Below are 24,933 nucleotides of genomic sequence, written 5' to 3'. Positions count from 1 at the left end.
ACTAACCTAAAATTCAAGGATTTAATCCAGTGTTCCATTTACTAAATATGTCGGTATGGTTTTCTGGTGGAAAAGGTACACAGTAAAATTTATTTACTCACAAATTCTGTTGCTCATTATCAGGCTTTTATTTGCATTGATTGATGGCCAAATCTTAATTATTAAAAAAGGACGACATTTTTTGCCCGCAGTAACTTGGAGAATAATTTAGCTGTGTTGGTATTATTGCATAATGGAGTTATTGCTCTCAACTCCGGGTCTATGCACTAATCGTACGTGAATCATTATAAATATATCCTAAATCTTTCCAAAATTGCGATTAACTTCCTTATAGCATTAACTATCCGCATTCCGCATTCCTCCTCGCCACTGTTTATCATCATTGGAGACCCCTTATAAAGTCCCACTTTCTTTCTCAGTCTTTGAAGTTGAAGTGGCCCTCGAAAGAACATCACCCTTTTCAAACTCGGACTCTTTGCTATGCTCAAAACGGTTGGCATATTAAATTAGATCCACATCGTCTGAGGATGTGGGATAGGCGCAGGGGGGCGGGTGGATAGACAAGGCGGAGGAGGAGCACAGAGGAAGATTGGAGAGAGAGAGCCGAGGGGGAAAGATGGGAACTTGGCGGTTAATTATCTTCCCATCAAAGTCACGGCTGTGTGCGGGGGGAGGGAGTGGGAGGGAAGATGGTCGGGTGAGTGCATGGAGAGGTCTGTAGGGAAGAGAGGAAGAGAGAGGGAGGAGGGGGAAGAGAGGGGTTTGTTCGAACAGGAGAGCACCCATAATGATGTATGAGTCCCTTTCCCTCCTCCTACGGCAAAACTTCTCCTTTTTCCTTCCCCTCGGAGGCGGACACCTTAACACTGTACTTTATTTTATACTTACTTACCTACACGTACTCGGCAAAAAGCGGAGTTCAAGATAAAAGTCATTAGGACGAATTGAGATACGAGCTTACTCGAGCTATAACAATCGAAATTCGTTCAGACTTATTCACGAATTGGCCACGCAATTGACAGTCTAAGTTTATTAGAAGTAACTGAAGCAGGCGAGATGCAATGGAATTACATCCTGATTTAATGAAAAAGAGAGATGGCAATTTTTCACAAATTTATTTAATTACGTAGCATGCGTTTCGACCGTCAGGTCATTTTCAAGCACTAAGTTTATTAATTGGGGGATATATACGGCGTTGCACGACATAAAGAAATGCTGTTGTATGAGAAATCAAGGTTTAAATATTGGCTCGTTGATTTATTAATTTCATTTTATGTTCCAAGGTATGGATAAATTTATTTTGTTTGCTATCATTTCAATCTATTGGGGATGCTAAGGCATTAAAGATGTGTGATCATAAAAGTGAGTGATCAATGAGTGAGAAATAGATAGCGATGATGTTAAATTTCTCAAATATTTTCTCAAAGCAAATATTAAAAACTTTCTGACACCAGGTGTAACAATGAAAATTGTGTCCTCCAAGACACGATGATATCCTCAAAGGGAGATACGCCTTCAGGATCAGAGATGAACTCTCCATTCGGGAGATGAAATCTAATTTTCCATCCATCAAGAATTATATTATAGGCCATGTTACCCCTTAATCATCTTTGCCAGCTTTAGGATTTGAACCCTAGCCCTTGGAAAGCAAATCTCATACACGATAAATCCGACCATCGTGTAACATTTATCTTGCACATAAGAATCGCAATGCTTTAAACAATAAAAAGTAAAAAATGGTAATCGTAATGAATCCTGGATATATATCCTCAGTTTCTGTTATTTCCTCAGCAGTCATCTTTGCTGTAACAGTGTATCTGTATTAATTAATCTGAAAATGCTGAAGGATTCTCAGAATTATCATTATTCCTATTAAAAAATTGTCATGAAGGGGTATAAAATGAATAGAAATTGCTCTAAGTCATACCACTAATTTGACCAGCGTCTGACTATTTATTAGCGAAATAGTAATATTTAGCGGCAATATACATGTGGAGCGATAGTTATAAGTTTGCTTTTAATTTCTAGAGGCTATAAGGAAACAGTGTAAGCGTGAATTTTACATGAATCGGAGGCCTGGATTATGGCTCACCTACACTATACATTCTGAAAACTCCGCAGTAAAATTTCAGAGCATGCAATTGGGTGTGTAATCGGATTGTAATGTAGGATTACGTGCATCTTTACAAATATCAGTTTCAAGTAGGCAAGACAGGAATGACGCTTTTTTACACCGTTTGCTATTCAAATTGCGCGGAATGAGCGAGTGTCCTGACTAGGTACTAAAATACTGAGCGGAACCCCAAGAAACTTGAAAATATAGAGGCTAGCACCCTCTGTCCGCGGATCTCGAAACCAAGAGGTCCCGAGAGCGGCAACCATCGCCCTTTCCCCCCTTCCCATGGCCTGGAGAGGAGGGAGGGGGGCTCCTCGGGGGAGGGACAGGTTTAAGCAGGCCGACGGATACAAATGAAGGCCTCCGAGTCCTCCAATGGCGTGTTCTGTGGGAAGGACGCCTTCGACGCCGCCGACGCCGCCCCTTCGCAGCCGTAGGCGCTGCCGCCGGACGCCACCCCACCCACACCCCGCGACTGGCACGCCCTCGCACGGGTCTCTCTCTCGCTCACTAGCACGCGAGAAGTGCACCCGTGAACAAGTGACCCTCTCGGCCGTGAGAAGCAAAGAGCAAGCCAAGGGAAGAATACGAAACTACAGCCCAGTGGCGGATCCAGGATAGTGACAAGGGGGGAGCTAAGTGGGGGTTAAAATTCCAGAAGTAGTGGAGGTCGGAAAAAATTACCATTCTATTTAGGGTAAATTGGATATCCAAAGGGGATATAGCTCCTTAATCTCCCCTCCCCCCCCCCCCCCATAGATCCGCCACTGCAACAGCCAATGAAGCTGGTTCAAGTTACGCTGTGCTGCGCTGAAATATCACTATTTGTTTTCATAGAACTCAAGTTCCCATCTTTGCAGCTGTTTACTCAGATTATCACTTTTAATTTAGTTTCTGGCAAATAAAATAAGTGGTAACGCCATGACATAAATGCAGTTAATAGGAGTGGGGATGTGGGAAGGGTCAAGGGCGGTTTTGGAGACTTCGTGTTTGTTTGAGGGCGATGGGGTGTAATACTAAAGGGAAGTCAGTAATTCATTATTTGTGGAGTGAAAATATTTTGAAAAACGTATTAATAAATATTTCAGAGTGGTCAATAATGGTGTTAACTTTAGGTCTTTTCTAATATTTTTATTAATAATGAACCATGGATCACCTAGGATTCTTCTAAAACTGGATCAGGTATCATATGTTGATCAAATGCGCAATGACGGCGATGATTGCTTCCTTGTAGGTAGCTTCCTTGTGCCTTCAAAGGACTATAATAAGGAGAGAAAACCCATCCTAGTAACCAAAAAGTCATGTTGGTTTATCATAGATGGTTTTACGTGTGCTATGAAAGATAGATAATACCTACGACCTGGAGGCAGTTTTCTTTGCGTTCACTATTTTACAGGATTGGTAAGTACTCCTTAAAAGATGTGCCACAAGTTACTCTGCGGTTATTCCGTAAAATAAATAATAGCAAAAGTTAACATTTGCGTTGCAACGTGAGGATTTGTAATGACCAGGGAAATAAACTATACATTTCGAGTTGATGAATAGCATTCACCGATGTATGGAATTCATTAAGTAAAGTAGTAGAATTAATGATGCCTTAATTTATGAACAATGAATAATAACAAATCAACACTGAACAATTAGGCGACGAATAATCTCAGAACATGAGACCAACGAATTAGTATATATCCTTGAGAAAACTGAATTTTTTATTTACGCTTTTACTTTTTTGCATGCGTAGGAGGAAGAGTGGGCCAACAATCCGGGAACTTATAATTTTATCCTTAAATATATATAATTATCAGAGCTAAATTTAAGTTTATGTATCATTACTTCATAAATTTGCTATTTTTAAAAGGAAAACGAATTAAAAGTGACTTCTGAAGGGAACGTGCTGAAGATTCAATGGCCAACCTCCCAATCATTCTATTTTAAATCGACTAAATTTGGATTATGATCATAAAGGAATAAAATTTTATAGCTACAATTTCATCAAACAGAAGTGAAATCCAACACGTAATTTTCAAAATGAACAAATCTTTAGAACTTCCATATTTATCGCTGGCCCTCATTTATGGAAAACTGTAGACATCAAGCAGGGAACCACACCATGGTTGAAAACAACAGCCGGTACTGATTTTATGTCGCACGCTCCTCACGCCCGCGAATGTTAATTTGGCAAAGTCAAGAGGGTGTTCCTCCTTTTCGCTGTTAAAATGATTGCTTGAGTTCTCGCAGCGGCGAGAGGGGATGGAGAAAAAAGGTGGTGGCGGGGTAAAGATACAAGGGGACAGCCGCATCTGAGAGACATTTTCCTACGCAAAGCACTTTTCAAAATGACCCAACTCCATGGCGAGGCAATTCCGCTAATGTGCTTTTCGCTTGAGGGGTTGGGGTGGGTAGGAGAGGGTGGAGGAAGAGGGATGGGAACAGGGTGGGAATGAGGGAGAAGGGAGGATGGGGAGAGAGCGTCTCGCGACAGGGAGAATGCCGGGATCTAGCACGTGCTCTCGGAATTTTAAAGAGACGGGAAGCGAAGAGGATAACCTTAAGGAGTGTGGATTACAAGGGAACGGTCAGAAAATGACCTTCCTAAACATTCATCTAATACGCTGCAATCTCACAAATCTATGAAGATATTTTATTTCAACATTTGTGCATTTTGTTTTGATAGAATAAAATTTTTTAAACCGTAGCTTCTCGCCCAAAATTAATTGGAAAGACATACATATAATTTTTTGAAAGCTTATGCAAAATATGTTTAACTTAAAGTAACCACCGTTCATTCATGCTCCACTTTCAAGTATCAATGGCCAATTGAAATACAACGACGCGTTTCAATTACATTGTATTATAATGCTTAAATTACCCACTCATTTACAGATTTTTAGTTTAATAATATTCGTCTCTTCAGAAGATCACCTGAGTATGAATAGCAAGTCGCTGCTTGAAACGTCCGAAGACAGGGAGAAAATAACCGGTGGAAAAACCGGGAATTTTTTCTGCTCCTGATAAGTACGCCGGGGTAACCTAAGATCATACATATTAGTCTTATATTACTACTTACACCTATATCATAGCCAAAGCACTTCCGGCCTCAGGATGTAACTTGTTGAAATGAAATAGGCATTAAATATAGTGAAATATCAATAAATGAAAATTGCGCGAAAAATAATATTTATATTGATTATTTAAAATTATCAATTATATTGATTATTTGAGATTATCATTAGAGGAAATGTGGCCATTGAAAACAGAGTAATAAATATATATCAATAACGAGTATGAATATGATTACTGTGGCAAACACGGATTTTATTACAAACCAGAAAACTGAATTAAGCCTCAGATGATTGCTAATGGCCCGCAGGTTGTGAGATTTTATTCTCCTTTTTCTATTATTTTCTTATTTCAACATTTCCAATTTGCGAAGTCAAAATGGAAGTACCTGTTTAGAAGGATAACATATAAACACGCCCTCAAGCATAACGGAGTAGGCGGCGGCGTTCTTTTTCAGAAGATTAAATAAGTAATTCCCCGTGTATCTCGATCGACTTCAATCAAAGAGGAAATAAATTACACGCATAAATTTTCATTAAAAGCACCACTCTCTGATGCGGCCGACCCGATAAAATCTACTTCTCCCATGAATATCATATTTTCAATGCATATTTTCTCAATCGGCTTTCGCAGAAGGGCAGTACCCTCCCCAGTGCTACTCGGGTCGGTGGCATGGGGGAAGCAAAGAAAACCCTGGCTGCTCGGGAATGGATTATTATTGTTCCCTCCGAGCGTGGGAGGGAAAGGAAAGGGAGTGGTAGTCATCGAAAAGGATGGGACCGGAGTCTGCATGAATACATGCAGGTTGGATCTTTTTGGAAATTGAGTATCTAAGGGTGGGTACATTGGAAAGTTGAGGGGTGTCTCACGTGGTCATTCAAAGCAGCGTAACAAATAGTAGACATGTAATGGAGAAATATAGGATGGAGGAAAGGAGAAACGTAAGAAACCGTTTTGAATGATAATCATGAACCTGACTTGGTACTTTACGTTCTATGGATTCGACAACATAATTTAAGACACTCAAAAAAAACTTGATTTTTCCCATGCCTTATTTCATGTGAAGGTATAAAAACTTTGCCTTTCATTTGATTCGACTGTAAAAAGTTACGTAAATCCCCACTCTCATATAAGCGCAAGTGGCAACTCTTTCTCCTCCTACCAGAAAGGGCATAGGGTACGGTGCCATATTTAGGCGTTAATTTTCCAAAGATGGAAAACTTCAAATGATCTTGTGTTTCATAATTTTTCATAATGAATTCCCTTCGAGAGAAATCATGAAAGTTTATATTTAGATAAATGTCAATTTTTTTTATTTACAGCCAAAAGTGCGGTAGTTTTTGTTAAAAACGCAATGCTTTCTAAATTTATACTTTAAATCAGTTAGTTTTCTCTGTTGTCCAATAACTATTCACTCTACCATTTATGCACCAAGAATAAGGCTGACTACCCTATATCCATCCTTCAAATATTTACTTTAAAGTCATATTGAAATATCTTCAAATACACTGACGTTGCACGCAAACTTCGTTCCATAGCTTAGAACGAAAGAGGGTTCATGTATTCAGGTTTTAATCTATCTAATTAATAGCATAAGATTGTAAAGGATTCTGTCTTAAAACTGAGCTTACTGAACTTTAAATGGAAGGCCGTCTTTATCACATACACCTTGGAAAAAAATGAAAACCCTACTTTTGGTACCTTTTGTCAAACATCAAAGCGAAAGAGGCAAGAAGGGGACGAAGAAAATACTAAGAAGGAAGAATAGGAGAGAAATAAGTAAAAATCAGGGAGTAGGAATGGGGCGAAGAGAAGAATCTCTGGAGGGAGGGGAAGGCCCGTTAATTATTCGCTCGAGTGAGTCGCACTAATCAAAAAGTCCAAGAGGGTGAACGGGAAAATAAAGGAGGAGTGTACGGGGAGGAGGATGTTCTTGGGTTGCGGGAGGGAGGGGGCACACATCCTTTTAATGGGAAGAGGACGAAATTGCAGAGGGTGCGGAGGGAAGGGTGGAGTTGACTCCTGGAACTGATTGCCACGCACCCAGAAGTATCCGAAGCGGCCCTAAGCGGGCGACTAACTGGAAGTCCCCTCTCTCCTCCTCTCCCTCTCTCTCTCTCTCTCTTGGATTCTTCCAGCGCAAACCGTATTCCTTTCCCTACTCACCCTCCAAGGGTCTCTCGCACAACTCGTTGACCCCGATGCCCAGTTCGATCCCCCTCCGCCTCAGCGCCCCCTCCCTCTCTCTCCAGTACCACTCGCCTTACTCCTCCCTACTTCACCTTATCCTTCCTCCTCTCTCCCACCGTCTAATTGCATTTGCACCGATCTGGCTCTCCTCATTCCGCGGAGTGCATCGCCAGAGTGGGAGACTTGAACGGGATTGTATTCGAATCGTCGTGCCGAGTTATCCTGAGTCTATCGAGTCTTCAGATCGAAGATACCATTAGCGATATCATAGCAATAACCCAAAGTGGGTTGCAGGAACTTGCGATTTATAGCTGCCGTAAACGTTCAGCCGTTATTTTTTTAATTCTAACGATTTTATTTTATAAAACTAAGACTCTTATTTGAAAATTTGGGGCGGGCGATAATGTTACACTATGTATATGGAATGAATAACTTAGCGGCATAAATTTTCATGCTCAAATGATATTGATAGATTCTTCTTTAAAGAAAATTGAGGAGGAAATAGTCTCCTTTCATAACCTTATCGAATTTTTATTTTATCAATGGTAATATTTTCAAAACAGCTATAGTAAACAGCACTATATTTACAGCTAATGGTGCGATAGCTTCTGCTAACAAAAATTCATATAAGTCTCGTCCGCTATTCCTTTAGAATTCACAACAATTGGTTTCCTTAAACTATTCACACTGTTGATTGTCAATAAGGCTCAAAGAATATCTTAGCGCCAAAAATATACTTCAGCGTTCCTCTGAATTCTCGTCGAACATACTAATGCTGCTGCCTCGTGCGTAAACTCCGTTTCATAACATGAGAACGAAAATTTGTCCATGCATCCAGATATGATGCCCTCATATGCGCTTTACGGAAGATTTTATTGGATAACGCCTTGAAATTTCAATGAACGATCACTGGGCGAGTCGAAAAAATCTCACCAATTATATTTGCGCTTCATCTCGCTACGATTTTTACTTCGATTATGGGAGGAAACTGAAAGAAGCCACGCAATAATGATGTCGTCGACTCCCGTCATTCGAATGTTTTTCTCCGGACCACTGCCTCAAGGCGTTTACACGGCGACACGAGTAATTCCTGCGTTTTACAAAAGAGAGAGAGAACACCGTACATTTATGTCCCTTCTCCGCCACGATCCTTTTCCCTCCCCACCCCAACCCCACCCCGCGACCACCGCACAAACCAAACCCACCCCCGGAATAAAGAGAGGGCGCTCTCGCTAAACGCAAGCTGGAGCCTTGCGCCGCCATAAATCGCGACTCAACAAGTCCTCTCTCGGGCCCGTGGAGGGAGTGTGGGTGGGGGCAGGGCTGCAAGGAGGGAAGGGAGGGGACGATACGGAAGGGAAAGGGGATTAAGTGAGAGAGGTAGCTGGCTGGGAGTGGCGAGGAAGGGAAACGGCGAATGGAATAGGGAAATAATAGGAATGGAAGGAAGTACAAGGAAGAAATACTCAATTGTCGACCAAATGAGCAGGTTCACCACATTTCATCACAGTTCTTTTCACTGCCTATTGCAAAGGAACTGGAGGAGTAAAAATTTCCGTATTTTTTTCCGTAACTGAGTTCAAAGCCTTATTCTTCATGTAAGTGAATGAGACATATCAATATTTCAGCAGGATTTATTTTAACATGACACGTTTCGATTTTACAACAACATTATCAAGTGCCACAAGTTTTTAAAGGGAACCGAAGTTTTTAAAATGACGCATCACTCCCGCTTGACTGGTCTTATTTTGCCTTTTTTCGACACTTTGGTTGGTTTAAAATTATTCGGTCACTTCGAAATTTTCAGGGCACAAAAACATTCATCTGTAATTGAAATATTAACAGTTAACCTCCGAGAAAAAAATCTTTTATCGAATTTTCGTGTTTGAGATACACATATACGTGGAGAAGGAGTGATATATGTGGAGTTGTAGTTGGAGCCGCGCTGAGTGACAAGACAAAATTTTCAAGGAAGCAAAAAGTGAAGGTTACCAATTTCACTTTCCACACATACAATGCTGTATTTGGCAGAATGAGTACAGCACTTGAAGCGCTTTTCCTCATAGCACCAAATTAAGTTTAAAAATTTGAATTTAGAAAATCGCCTTCAAGGATATTCGTAGCAGATGTCACTGGATCATTTGATTACTAGGGAATGGAAACTAGAAAAGGAACGTAGAATAATAAAATGTGCTAGTATACGATGATGAATTTAAAGCCATTGATTAAAATTTTCATACTACCTATCTATTAAATTTATTGAGCTGGAGAATGTTATAAAATTTCATTATCAGCATAAACACAATAGTTTAAAGTAAGATATTGGTTTAAAACAAAACTTTTTGAACGTTAACAGCAGGGTTATACTTTTTTTAAGTAATTTTCATTTTACATTTATAAACAGGTATTTTATATTTAATCTGATCCTTTTTCCGCGTTATGAGGCTATGAAATGCATATGAATAAACGTTTTAGCGAACGTTATCATACAAAATTTTTAAATAGTATTATTATGCTTTTATCTCCTCCAGCGATTGAGACATCTCCCTAGGGGATTGACCATTCATAACGGCGGGGGTCGTCGGCGGCCGAAATCTGCGATTATTCTACTTGAGCGAGTATTTAATAAACGCCGGGAATAAATTGAAGTTAGTTGCGGGCCTTGACGCTCGTGGTGCCCGACACCGCCGCTAATGAATTTACGATTACGACGCTAAAAGACGAATTAATCTGTCGCCGCCACGCTACAACCTGCTGCGTTTGTGGGAAATTGCGACCGGGGAGCTAAAGAGGGGAAGGGTGCAGGAGGGGCGAGAGGGGGAGGAGAGGAACAGAATGGGTCCCCACGGTGCTCACTCGGAGCCATAACTCCAATCTCCCTCGCCTCCACCCACCCCCGACTGCATCCCCATTCCCGCCCCACCGCGCAGACTGCTAAACGTCCGGACCGAACGGCCAAGATCCGCATCCCCGGCGGCTCGTAGGGGTGGGTTCGCTGAGAGAGAGATGGAAGAAGGAAAGGGGTAATTCAAAGGGGTGCTTCGCCCCGATGTCCACCCCTTAGTCACCCCATCCGTTTTGCTGACCGTTTAATCAGCCCTCCCGCGTTTAAAAACACATTTCACTCGACGCGAGACTGCCTCCATCAGTCTTCCACACTCGGTTTAAAGTGATTTTCCCCCTCACGCTCGCGACCGACACCAATCTGTGTAGCCGCCTCTGTTACCCCTTTAAAACTGGACGACCTACCTATTCTACTCCCACATCAAGGGGTGACGATTCCACCGCCCCTCTCTTCAAGGTCCAAACAGCAGCCCACGACTCTACTCATATTCCACCTCTTCGCCCCCGGGACCCTCCGGCACTCTTGCTCTTCAGCGGCCATACATCTCAGCTGCACCACACATCCACACCCACCCTTCCGCACCCGTCGGGTGCCCTCCATCCACTCGCTCCCCCCGCACCCACCTGCGAGCCGCGCTGGGGTGAGGAAGCAACAGGAGGTTCTGCGGCTTATCCCTCCTTCACGAATCCGCCCCCCCCCCACGACCGCCCCCCCGCACCCATAAACATACACTCCCTCACCCCCCCCCTTCCACTTGCTCGTGGGCGCACTTTGCCCCCTCCCCACTCCCCCCAAAAACCCCTTTAAACTTGCTCATCCTTGTAAATCGTTTCCGCGCGCGGCCTTTCTCCCGCAGCACTTGAACCAGAGCTCCTCTTTTTATCCCCAGAGCCCCCGAGGCTTGGCTCCGCTTTAAGTGCCCCCGGGGTCACCGCTCCGATCGCTATCACGGCGAAAACGGTGGCGCGCCTATTAGATCAGAAATGATATTGCCTTCCTGGTGGCGATAAAACACTGCGAAAAATAAGGTAAAGGAGTCCAAGATATAAAGAGAATATGAAACACGAAAAACTGGAAGATCTTTTTAAAGGTGTAGCAAGACACCAAATCGCTGTACTAAAGGAAATGGCGAAAACATTAGTCAGAAGAAATTGCGTATCTCATACGAGTAGAAATAGAACTAAAAAGTAATGAAATGCGGAATGGCTAAATATGAATGTAAATATTTAGCAGAGATTTCGTGTATCAGATAAAATACGCTTATTGCATCCACAAAAATTTCAATAACGCTATAAATTGAGCCATCTCTTCAAATTATGCTTTACTCTTTAATTACTTAGCATTCACCACTCAAGATCATGGAGGTATAACCGTAGTAAAAAGAGAAAATAGCGATAAATTTAATCAGATGAAATAGTATGCCAAATATGCAAAGAAATAGAATAATACAGGAGTGGAAGGAATGTGGAGAGGAATGGAAAATAAATGCTCTCTCCAGTTGAAATTAAGAATAGTGGAAACGATTGCCAGAAACATTCTCAAATCAAAAAAGTGGACGATCAGAATGATTTCTTAACTCATTGCGGTTTGATAAATAAAGACATCTTTCATACTTTTAGGAAAAATAAAATATATGTCAAATCAGTGTAAAAAATTAGAAAAAAAGAAATGACTAAAATTGAGAAAGAAAGAAAACCTAAAATTACAAAAAAATGAGCCAAATATATTCAAGGAAAGATGGAATTGTAATTACTAAATCCCTAAACACTTTCGTGTGTGAATGTTTTATGAGTTTATTTCATCGCTAAATATTTTTATTACTCGATGAATATGGAATAATATTTTACTCTTATACCACTCGCAGCTTTCATCATTCCAACAACTATTTAGTAAGCTGATGCTAATAAATTCATTCTTTTGATTATAGCATTCATGTATATCATTTGAATGTGAAAATTTCCCCAAAATTATTTTTCTAAACCGTAATAATACTCATGATTTTATATGTAAATGGTCTACAAATTAAGGTTCATTCTCGAAAACACATCTGAGCATTTACCATCGGAAATTTTGTTTTATGCACGAGCTTTTTAATGCTTGGAGTCTAAAGAAAAGAGATGCAAGGAATGACGGTGTATGTATCGTCAAAAAAATAATTACAGACGTTCAAAATTTTATCTGCCGATGAAATAAGAATGACCGGAAACATTGCTACCTATTCGCGTCATTCAGGGTTCGGAGAGGGGAAATGCCATCACCCGAGGCTGACTCACGGCTATTTAGGGAATGAACCGGGGGAGAGAGACAAGGGCCCGATTAAACCCATCATGGTCACTCCACAGTGAGGCCCCCTACTCCTCCCCAAGCAGTGGACGAGACTCCCCCACCCACCCCGACTCGCCCTCACTGACCACGTGGTCCCCCCGCCCTCCAGCGACGTCGAGGCAGGTGATAAATACGCAACTGGCATGTCGCGATCCACGAGATGCGGGACAGCGATAGGTGACGATTGGTGTCGCGCGCGCGGAATTTTAAGCAGCATTCGCGGTTTAAGGGGACGGCTCCGAACAGAGACGCTTACGGAATCTCATTCCGGCCAGTCTGAGAGGTGTCATTAAAAATAAACCCCTGCTGGGATGATGGACAGGACATGCGAAGGCGAAAGGGCTTGTGTGCGGCCGGGCTGCTCGTCCCCCGCTCGGAGGTGACGAGAAAGCCAAATGAACTCTCGGACAGCATCGATGCGTCACTCTAGAGACACCCACATAAAGTGGTCGACCCTTTTTCTTTAATAGCTTTGATGAGAGGAAAAGAATAGTGGTACTGCTCGTGAAGCAAATAAAGAAAATATACTTAATTTTTCTATTTAATTTTCGATTTATACAGTTATTCAAGGGAACTTAAAAAAATAACCAAGTTATTATTACGAAACCGATATCCATCCTAATGCAATTAAATCATTAGATGTATGTTTTCTTCCGTAAAATTCTCGTCTCATCCATGCTAATTGCCTTAGGAAGACCGGAAGAGGCAGTACAAATTTACTTATGAAATAGAAGGAAATTATGTAACAACGCTGCTGTAATTCTCAAAAACCAATATCTACTAAACTTCTTTTAACATGGTTATCTCATTGATAAAAATTGATCTTTTAATTCGATATTAAAATGTTTAAAATCAAAGAATAAATGCTAACAAATAGAGAGTATTTATTAATCTCAAAAGTGGATATATGTACGGTTGCACAAATCTCTGCTCTGGAATTTTGTTTTTTATACGTAGGTACTATTCCTAGCTGTACCGTTTACAAACTTTTTACTAAAAATCGCCTGATAACTATAAGGTCTGAATTGGGGCATTGGTCAAATATGATCCGCTGTGAAATCTTGTTGAAATTAAAAAAAAATCGTAATCAAATACTCTCAATGAGGAAAGTAAAATTGTAGCAAAACAGTAATGTTATTTTTCTTGTGAAAGGATGACTAAATGAAAGATTAAATACCAAGAGGAAGACTGTTAAACAGCTGAATCAATGGATCATCAATCAATATTTTTGAGGGCTAACACTTATAAAGCTTATTTTCCTCAGCGTCAGCCATTCATCTAAGCACAAGGAAAGGACTGAATTTAAATTGCTCGACATGCCAGAGAATAAATTATGTAAAGGAGCCAAAAATATGAAATAATGAAAAGTAACCAAATCGGGACTCACCGAACTGACTCCGCATCCATGGGTACAGAGGACTAGGAAGGTTGGCGCTGGGGTTGTTGGCTTGCGGGGGGGTGTGCTGCTGTTGGGGGTGCGGGGGCGGGGGCTGTTGCTGCTGCTGTTGGACTATCGCCTGCGGGGGCGGCGCCTGCTGCTGATGGTGCTGCGTCACTACTTGCCCCTGGTGGTGCTGTTGCGGATTCACGTTGTTGTACATGAGGTGGGTCTGGGGCTGCGGCGGCTGCTGCTGGTGGTGGTTGGTGGGCGGGCCTCCGTTGCCCACCATCTGGTGGTGCTGGTGCATCGAGATCTGGTGGTTGGGGGGCGGACTCACGCCTCCACCGCCCATCACGCCCCCAGGCGCCCCCGCGACCACCACCGCGCTCGCCTGCATCTTGCAGGTGGCATACTGTTGTTGCTGGGGCGGCGCCTGCTGCACCCCCACCGGACTGTGGTGGTTGTGGTTGAGCGTGTGGTTATGCGTGTGGTTGTGTGTGTGGGTCGGGGGCTGTTGTTGCTGTTGTTGTTGCTGCTGGGGGCCGTGCTGTGGGGGCATGTGGCCCGCCGCCGCCATCGCCCCGGGCGAGTTGGGCCGGTAGCCGCCCCCGCCTCCAACTCCCACCCCCTGACTGTCCACCATGGGGTTGACGACGCCTCCTCCGCCTCCGCCGCCCCCTCCGCCCCCGGGGCCCTGAGTCCCGTAGTATCCCAGCCGGTCGTATGGCGGGAAGCGTGGGTACGGGGGCATGCCGGGTGGAGGCTGCCCGGCGGCCGGGGGCCCCCCGTAGTGGTGCGGGATTCCCTGCCGGAGGCTGGGGTCGCCGCACGAGGGGTCCGGCGTGTTGACCTGCGCGGCGGCATAGTGGTCTGGGGTGCCGTTCCGCAGGTCGGGGATGTAGGAGTTGGCAAAATATGAACTCATGCTCTCCAGCTTGGACCGGTTTTAATTGTACAGTTTCCGCCGAAGAAAACGCGGTCCACGGGGGACCTAAAGCGACCTCTTCAAAGTCTACAAAAAAAATACTACTTCCTCCTCAGACCCCTCAGAGAGGGGTGCCTGTTTTTGGTTTAACCCTTCTTCCTGAATTCACCCGTAGGCGATCAGATTGGTAATCAAGAAACGATTATTGCACACTTTCCCGGTCCAACACCCTTGACACAACAACTCTAGAAGATGCCGCTATGTTTTGGGAGATTAAAGTAATAAAATACACACTATATACTTTAGATTTCACTCATGGAGACCATGTGAAGAAAAAAAATTTTTTTTCAGCTCTCAGTAGAAAATGGTAAATTTTTTTTCGAAGAAGAAAAACTTTCGGGAACGGACTGATCACTCACTAAAACGTGATTGGCCACCACACAGCTATTTTATTCAAGAATCCAAATCGAAACGAAGAAATTACTTTCTCGATGACGCAGAAATCCTTGGGACCACGAAAAGGTGGAACTCAGATGGGACCTGCAGGAATTTGTTAGCACTGAGCGGGGGAAGCTGGAAAGTATGACTGGGATGAGGGGAGTGTTCGGGGGTGATTTCCCCCCCTCTCGGGGCTATCGAGTCTTCGTCGACGGATTGCTGCAGGGGTGGCGCTCAGCAATCTCCTTGGTGACAATGGCGCTCACGGCGGACACACTGCGCCGCCTTGCCCTCGTTTTACCTCCGGGCACCGACGACGGCGAACTCGGGGACGGTGAACAGGGACGTTTGGAAGAGACGAGCAGCGACGAAGTTTCCTCCTCCGGACGATATTCTCGTGGCATTCGCCCCTGCGAGATGAGAAGAAGAGAAAGAGACACGGTTTAGTACAGTGTAGACGAGCGATGGACACGAGGAGGAACTGGCAGAAGAGGTTGGGAGCCATGCCACGCCAACCATTCCCACAAAACTCTCCAACACGCAGTTCCGCCCTCTCTCTCTTTCTCTCCCACCCTTCAAACATGAAGAGTGCGAAAAAAAATCACGCGAACGATAGAGAGAAAAAGTTCCGCCGACCTCTTGTGATGTGAAGTCGGCACGCGGTGCCCATTCATATAACGCGCGTCATGCTTCTTTTTTTTCTCTCTCCCCTTTCGATCCCCCTCGCTATTGAGTCTGTGGCAAACGTTTCCCATATACATGAACAGTTTTCGCGAAGGGGTGACGGTGGGCGCGCGGGAGAACAGGGCAAGAAAAAAGCGAGAGCATATTCTTCCTTCAAACAGTGGCAGGGAGATGGGGAGGGGAGGATCCGTCTCCGGACCACACGGATCTACACTCAAAACCCCAAATCCTCCACGAAGACAAAAAAAAAGACGGCAAAGGGAACCGCAGAGTACACACACATTGGTTTCGGTCTTCCTGATCAGCCGCGAGGGCATGGTTGCGGAGCTGCTCCGATTCCCTTGCATTTCCATTCTTGGGAAGTAAGCGATGACGGTTTTGCGGACCCCTCGAAGTTCCCTCCCTCCACGCCCGTCCCACTTCACCTTGCCCCATTGTCACTCGCCGCGTGCATACGTAGGCGATGACAAATACATATCACTTCTCTTTCACCCCGGACTTTGGGCCCCGTGTGTTTCCCACTGGAGCTGGAGTGTCAATAATCAAAGCCCATTCTCTACGCCCATTCCCAATTCTTCACTCTTCTCCTCTTTTGACCTTGATTTCCTCCGCTAGCCGTGACGAAGTACACTCGCGGTCACTTTTACTCTGTGTCCCTTGTGCCAAAGGCTTGGCTGGAAGATAAATGCCATAAATCCGCTGGCAAAGACTTCCGCTTACCTCGCAAAAATCAAACACTCGGGGAATTTGGCAGAGTGATTGAAGAGCTACAATTTTTCAAGTCCCTTTTGTCAAAGTCACTGTCATCAGCTCCAAGAGAAGCAAATGGAAAATATTCTCATCTCCACCACCTTCTCAAAAGTTTAAGGGCAATGAATATATCAAAAACTAAAATGCAACTTGGAAAACAAACTACATTTTATTTCATGAGAATAGAAAATTTCTCAAAAATAGTTAGCGTCCAAGTTTGCGATGTGAACTAAAAAAAACTAAAATTTAGCTTCTTAATGGTATCTTCTTAGTGGGAATAATTTCTTTAAGGACGAAACTTTAAGTGCTTCAGAAGAATAAAACTCTGAATACAATACTCTATGAAACAAGCTCTTTTTCGGAGCATTCATATTTCGTATTTCGTTGAAACGACAAAATTAATGCCGTCGCAATAAGAATTAAAAATATGAATCCACACGCAGACATCAAATTTATCACCAATCAGAATTAGCAGGGTAATGAATCAGGGCCATTTATATTCCTTTCCAAGAGAAAAAATATGGCAATTTCGATAGAATTTTGCAAATTCTTAGCCCTTGAAATACTAATTAATTGCTCTCGGTTTTTGAAAAAGTGAAAAAATTCTGAAGCGTAACAGGAAAAAAGTGTATTTTATTGAAACCTTCTCTGAGGAGTACTAATCAACTGATTTATGCTATTTTTACATTTTTTGAGCATCGCGCCGTTCCAGGCCCTCTGAGAGGTCCTACCGCACCCCCATCAGAAACTTCACCTCCCTCGCCACGTCGGTTTACTTTTGCCGGAATAACAAATTGCCCGGATAGGCCTCCCTTTGGACATCCCCAACGATGGCCGGAAGGTTCGGATAATCCACCTCGACGCGTATCTGCGTATCGAACAGAGAAGGGAAGGGAGTGGAGAGGAACCCGAAGTAGGGGATGGGTGGCGGAGGGTGAAATGTAGAGTGTTTCAGAAATGTATGGAGGGTGGAAGAGGGCCGTGGCGGGGGAGCAGCGGACCTGAGGGAGGAGTGGTGCGGCTCTGAAATGGAGGCGCCGAATCTGGAAAAACGGAGTCGGACGGTTGAATCGATGATGCATGGCAAGAAAGGTGGCGAGCGCGGAGAGGTAGCATTTGAGAGAAGAGGGGGTTATGGGAAGGAGAGGGTGGGTGTGGGAGAGGATCGATGAGCTAGGAAAATCTTGTACGGAGTGCCAAGAGTGAGGCTTCAGGAACGATTTCATTATCTATTTGTGATAACCACATCCGAGAGGAAACATAAGAGTAACGTGAAAAAAGTGCGTTTCAATTGAAGTAAGTTTTGACCATTTGATTATTTAAAACCGTAAAAGTTATCTAGTTTCAAACTCAAAATAAAAATTGCTAGTGTCTGATTAAATTATTCCATTATCATAAGGAGTCCCTAGGTAAAAAGGACTTAAATCGACGACTTTCTTTACCATCGAGTAATTATCTCCAATTGGAATGAGCACACATATCTAAAATACAGTATTTGGAGTTGATTATAGTTGCCATGCGCTTCGTGGTTAAATTACCACTCGAGAAAATATTTATCAATGCTTTTAAAATTTTGATATTATGAATAGATTTTTTAATGCAAAATGGAATATGATAGACAAGGAATAACGACTGAGAAATCTGAGAAAATGTCTGGTTTCTGTCTTTTTAACCAATCATTCTTAATGGATAAAGAGGAATATCATCACCGCTCACTTGAAAATTACTTTCCAAATGAAAGGGTTTCTAAAGTCACTATAACCACGGATGTATGGTAGAACGAACTGAACGCACCTGTAGAGCAGGAATAAAAATAAATCAGACGCTCGATGGAGATAGTGGAAGGGGAAGCACGGGATATTCACCTCGAGGACAGCGATTAACTGCGGAGCATAGATTTTAGATTCCCATTAAGATAGAGATAGTTCCCTACCCTATGAATGGTAAAGGGGATCAAACTGAAGTGGGGAAAGGGTATCGGAGGATGCAGACATACGGAGATTCTGGGAGAGAGGAGAGGATGGGGGACTGGAGCGTCGCAGCCCCATTGGGGTGATATGCGCTCTGGGTACAGGGTGGTTTGAAGAGTGGGGTTGGAGAGGAGAGCAGTGGGAGAGAGAGAGAGAGAGAGGGGGGAGAGAAATCGCGGAGTGGTCGGGATCAGGAGTGGAGAGCGCAGTAATGAATTCGATGTGGGGGCCGACGAGTGCGGCGCTGTCCGGCAATGAATCTCTTACTCCCCCAACGAGCCTCTGCGGACCAGGATGCTCTCTCGCCATCCGCCCATGTCCGATTCCGACAACCCCACTCCTTCGCGCCGAATCGGAAAGGAGGGAAGCAGGAGGCAGAGGGGGGTCCCATCCCCGTGCAAAGAGCTCATCCTCGATGGCCCACCCTCGCACACTCTCGACGGAAACCCGAGGACCTCCCCCGCACTCAGCGAGCATAATGAAGTACAAACGACAACGACGCGACGCGGTTGCTTCGAGAGGCCCTCTTGGAATAAATCAAGCTACTCTTTACTCTGTGAACGCGTAGCGCTAGCCGTTTATAGGTAGACTATTTATGATTTTTGGAATTTAAACCTGAATAAAAAAATTATATTCATCTCATTGGAATGATTTCTGTTAATAGTTCTCGCATACAAACTGATATTTAAGTTCGCCATTAGGGAAGGAATAAGAGGACTTCTTTCTATTAGAACGGTTTTTGAGAAATTATTTGCTGAATTCTCACCGTGTTATCATGTGAAGGATCTATTTTTAATGCATCATTAACCTCAATTTCCGTTCAATTTTTAATAAATAATTAATTTTTCCAATGCATCGTAAAAAAGGTATAATTAGTGATAAACGTCAGCGTAAACACTGTCTATAAATTACAAGCATCTTGAAAATGTATCCATAAGATAATGACCAATGGTACTTCATTGTAATGTGATGTGGGGAGGGAAAAAGGTAGAGAGAATATTATGTGGTGGATATTGATACACAAATTAGATCGTTGAGATTTCAGTATTTATCACTGGTATGATCACAGTATGAAAGACTGAAATATTCACAAGCAATGGATAATAAAACAGAAACCCAAATCAACATTTTGAAAAAAATACAGAAAATGCACATTCATAAGATCTATGAATGTTAATTTGCTTCCAATTCTCGAGCCTCATAAATAGTGAGACAAAACCCGAAGCACGGAATGCTGTCAAGAGGCAGTGATCACTCAGCGAGAGACAGGAAATATTTTGCCGAGAATGTCAAGCGATGGGCGTGGCGGAGTGGGTACGAAGCACTTCAAAGAGCACGGGGCCAATCCCGACGAACGGCAAGGGTGAGAGCCACCGGGTGGGGGCAGGGTTGAAAGGGGAGGGAATGGAGGGATGGGGAGCAGAAAAGGACAGCACGGAATTTGACGAGTGCAGCTCTCTGTCCAATTAGTCTTGTCCAAAATAACGCGGAATTGTATGGAACAGATACTCCTAAAGCCTAAGCTACACAGTAATTATTCTCTGCAGAATATTTACCGAACAATACATTGATCATCAGGCGCCAAATTGTCTTGAAAATGCTTACCAAGCAAATCGGACAAATATGAGACCAAATCACATAAATCTCTTCACCATAAGCAAAGCAGCGGAAATGAGAACACTATCCCAATGGTAATGACTTCGACTCTCGAAGTGAGACAAACTGTCATGACTAATTCGCTGGGAATGGGAATCGTTTCAAAAATAGCACAGTTTGAAAAACGAGCCTAGAAATATTATTCAACATCATACCAATCGTTTTGAATGAGGGATGGTAGAAGAGGACGATTTGAAATTTAAAGGCAAAGGCTACACTTGAGCATCCAGGAGTGCGCGTTATCAGCACAAAGTTTACGTATGTGAACGCAAGCGAAAGATTCCTAGTTTCGGAGCATAGGGACGGATTTATGAAATCAGTATGTGTCTGGTAATTAAACCAAAATTTAACTTTCACATGACGATTAACTATTTAAATATATGTATTTAAACTAAAACAGCACTAGCCAATATGTTTTACTGTTTTGCAATACAGTCGCATAAGAGTGAGGTATTGCGCCTCAAAAGTTGATTTAAAGAATATATTAACCTAAAATACGGTTTGTTGTTATTTTTCAAGGGGGAACAACGTGATCATTAGGCAGAATTTAAAATCAACCATGAAGCTAAAGTACCATATGACAAAATATTTTACGGAGCTTTTTATAGAATTCCATATGAGTTAGCGAGCAATAGAAGTAATGGATGAGTAACTCCCAATCATAGAATTAAATATTAAAACCTATCGTCGTTATCCTAACATAAAGGGTAAGATTCTAGCATTGAGGCCAGAGTTAAAAAGAGTAAAAAAGGGAAAGGACTCGCACTGAGAGAAGGCTGTTTTAGACGAAAGGGGTGTCGGTGAGCCTTTTCCAGGAAGCAGATCACGAGGTGCGCGTGCTGAAGGCCAAGCGCACGCGCCGTACGCCTTCCGCCGCCAATCCGCTGCCTTGGCGGCCCATTCAAGCGTGTCTTCACGGGATATAGCACGTGACACGGCGAGGGAAAGAAAGGACTGAGACCTCCGTTTGCGGAGAGGGGTGGAAGAAGTTCGGGAAAGACGTCGGAATGTGATAAGAGAGGAGGTGGCTGTCAGGAAGTCCCATTGGGAAATGAGGAAGAGTTGGGAAGGGTGAACTATAAAGGGAATTCTGTGAAAGAGCGCAGGTGAGGAAGGAGGGGGAGGAGATACGAAAAGGAATTCGGAAGGGAATAAGAGAAGGGGGGAATTATGGAGAGGGGGGTTGGAGGCACAGAGACGGTTCCGTTTGCCGTGCACATCGCGCCACCTACCTGAATTAATAACTCCTTCTACGAAAAGGATATTCCCTCATGAATACCCTCCGCGCTCCATAAATCCTTCTCCAGAAAGGAAGAGAGACTTCCCTGGAACGCGATTTTTATCTCCCTGGACCGCCCTTTTCAGGTGGGTGGTCCCCCCGTCTGCCGCAGAGGAGGAGAACTTCCCGAACGATCCATTCAAATGATCCGAAGGAGGAGGAATCGACAACAGCGTGCTTAACGCCACCGAGGCGCCGCGTTCAACCACGACCCGCACACTATCACCTCACACTGTGCACACCAAGAGATCGACGTGGAAGAGACTTCCGCAGCCGCTCCCAGTGAGTCACTGACTGTGACACAGTGTGAAGAGGACTGGCAAGGATGGAAATAGAGAGACGAATAGGAGATAGAAAGGAAGGAGCGGAGAGGGGGGCAGAGAGGGTGCCTTTGCCCTATCGCCCTGACTTCCCACCCACCCCCACGAATCGACTTTGAGTGACAGTTGAGGGAATGCTCCGAGAGAAGGAGAACACGGTGTGGCAAGGGTTTCTCGCTTGAAGAAATGTCGCCTTTGGGAACAGGAGGCGGGTGAGGACCCCCACTCCCTCCCCCCCTTAAGTTGGTATGGGAGAAGGTGGCTCATGGGGAAAGGAGAGCAGAGTGGGAGGAGAGAGAGGCGATTTTTCGTCCTCTTCGCTCTTTCAGCCTATAAGGGATGGAGTGCATGGACCAGATTTCAGACTGACTATGACGAATGATTACAGTCAAAGAGCAAGAATGGGAGGGAAGTCGAGAGAGGAATAAAGAGGAACCACGGTTTTAAGGCAAGCACACATTCCTCGAAGAAAAATAATTTTCCTAAAGTCAAAGACTCACAGAATGAAGATAATCAGGGAATACAAATGAATTAAGGAACATAAATTCACACTTTTGATCCACAGAATATAATTTAGCTGACACAGTTATATAAGACGTCATGTCAAAGTAAAGCCAATTTAACTATTCATAAAAAATGAAGAAAATTTCTTCTAATATTTCGAAGATATAAGCTCATGGATATAAATGAGAAAACAAAATAATATATCTATTTATAAGCACGGGCTCAATGCCCACGGCAGTAGAAATGTATATTTTGACTGCACTAAACAAATATTTTGGAGCAAATGTTGCTGGAGTCAGGGTAAAGATTGAGTAAAGAGCTGTTACTGACCTAGGAAGACATCTTTTGCGACTAGAACCATTTCTTCTGCTCCACATAGCCATGTAATGCGACCTCTGCGGACCCTAAACCACGTTTACATCGGCCAGGCAATGAAAAATCGACAGTGTCGAAGTGGGACGGTGCTCGGTGAGGGCAAAATAAAAGGTCACGTTAGGCAAATGATTTTCCTTCCGCCCACTACGGCTGGTCAACTTCAGCCGGACGCTCTTGTGACGGCCGCAGAGAAGGGCATGGAGGTGACTGGCCAAAGGAAACATTTGAATGCACAAGAGGAACAAAGACGAGGATGTAGCAGATGCGGGGCAAGAAAGAAATGGGAATACAACGCGTGCCATCCGTTCGCCTTTTGGCAAGGGAATGGCCCAGACGTTTTCTTAGCGAGCATCGATTGATGTATTGAAGCAATTTGTCGCCATCCTTAATGAAAATGCACTCTGTGGAAGGCGAAAGTACTGTGAAATGCATTACATGAACGGAAATGGAAACCAACCTCAACACAGCGTCTCATTTTTAAAATAAATTCTGCAGCATCTCAGGCGCAGCAGTTGCCATACATGTGGGTTTTTAAAAACTTGAAATTAACTTCGGATACTAAGTTAAAATTTACATTTCAAATAAATATTTCATAAATTAAAAATGACTTGGAAACTGCGAACGAACGCAAGCGTTCTCTACAGCCATATTTGTAAAGAACAGAGTACATGTAGAAAACTTAATATAAATTGCATACCACAATCTAGTCCGTAGCAATCTTTAATGATTGAAAATATTTTAATCGTAGGGAAATAAACATTTAAATCAGTCGCAAATACTATCTCATTTATGTCTTACGAGTAGAGTAGCCGAATAACTTAGTGAAAATTTGAAAGAGAGCGATTGAAACATGCTACTAAATATGTATCATTGATCTATCAATCCTCATTTTATCTCCACCAAAGGAGATATCTAAATAATTTTGATTGCAACTAGTGGTAGCAACATTACGAAGAGAACGTAAACCGTCAAACTTGCCTCCTACAGCTTATGATACTTTGCTTAGAAGGAAGGGGGGAGTTGAATAGGCAGGCAAGGTGCTCACTGAGTGTTTGCAGCTCTGTAGCGAGGATGAGAGGAGGACGAGAGAGGGAGAGATGCGGAGAGAGATGAGGGAATGAACCGTAAAAGGCAGGAGATGCGCCGCTTTTCCCGCTGCCAATCAACCAGCGGGGAGCTGGATGGAAAATTACCAGCCCTCGCCAAGAAGTTGCCCACAGGCAAATGCTGACGGATCCCCCCACTCCGTGACTAACTCTGAAAAAATTCGAGGGATTTTAATAATATCTTATACAGGACTGGATATTATAATTGCGAGGAAAATCAGAATTTGAGAGGCGGAATGGAGACCCGGTACGTGGGAACTGGGAGACTGGAGGATTCGACAGGGCTCGGTGGTCGGCGTCTTAGGGAGGAAGAAAAAAAATATATTTAATGACTTTCTGTTCCTCGAAATGAGTCGGAAACATCGCGCCTCTTAGCTGCTCCACATCCACCCCTCATTTACTTCTTCCACGGACTCCATTTCCTCTTCTTCCCTCTAAAGGTCTCTCTCCCAACCCTTATTCTCCTCCAACATTCCTAGTTGAGTTCAGTTTCTCCCCGATTTAAACATGCAGATAAATTGAGATGTTATCGATTCAAGCATGCTTTATCTTGACTTTTATCCGTAATATCAGAACAATTTAGAAAATTTAATTAATTTTCAAAGGATAACGAATTATAAAAATCCACTCATACGAAATGAGAACATGTTCAGTGCTAACTTCATCTGAAAAAATTTAGGTACCATTTTAAAATTTTAACTTTTGATATATCAGCACTGAAAGACTAAATTCCAAATTTGTAATAATCAGCTTATTAAAACCACTTGTCTGTTTCCACACACTTTTATTTTCACCTACCATGGTTTCGGCAACTTGTCCCATTATCAAGATGCGTTGATAATGGCACAAGTTGCCGAAACCATGGTCGGTGAAAATAAAAGTGTGTGGAAACAGACTAGTGGTTTTAATAACCTGAATATCAAAGATTTCCACCGTATCACACCGGACACTGTACCGTTTATTGTAAGAATCATTTAAAATATCTTTCCTCCGATAGATTGAAATGAAA

General features: G+C 43.3%; 1 protein-coding gene across 2 annotated transcripts in view; it reads right to left on the bottom strand.

Moving 5' to 3' along the window:
* Nucleotides 1-24,933, bottom strand: part of LOC124169528 (homeotic protein antennapedia-like) — a 427,885-nt gene that overhangs the window by 8,572 nt on the left and 394,380 nt on the right. For both annotated transcript variants that reach the window (XM_046548173.1, XM_046548168.1), the window contains exon 2: nt 13,924-15,690. In XM_046548173.1, the coding sequence (XP_046404129.1) occupies nt 13,924-14,842 (919 nt within the window). In that variant the 5' untranslated portion in view covers nt 14,843-15,690. The remainder of the gene's footprint in view (nt 1-13,923; nt 15,691-24,933) is intronic.

This window comes from Ischnura elegans, chromosome 1 (genome assembly GCF_921293095.1).
Source record: "Ischnura elegans chromosome 1, ioIscEleg1.1, whole genome shotgun sequence".
Taxonomy (NCBI): domain Eukaryota; kingdom Metazoa; phylum Arthropoda; class Insecta; order Odonata; family Coenagrionidae; genus Ischnura; species Ischnura elegans.
This window is presented reverse-complemented; position numbering and strand designations above follow the sequence as displayed.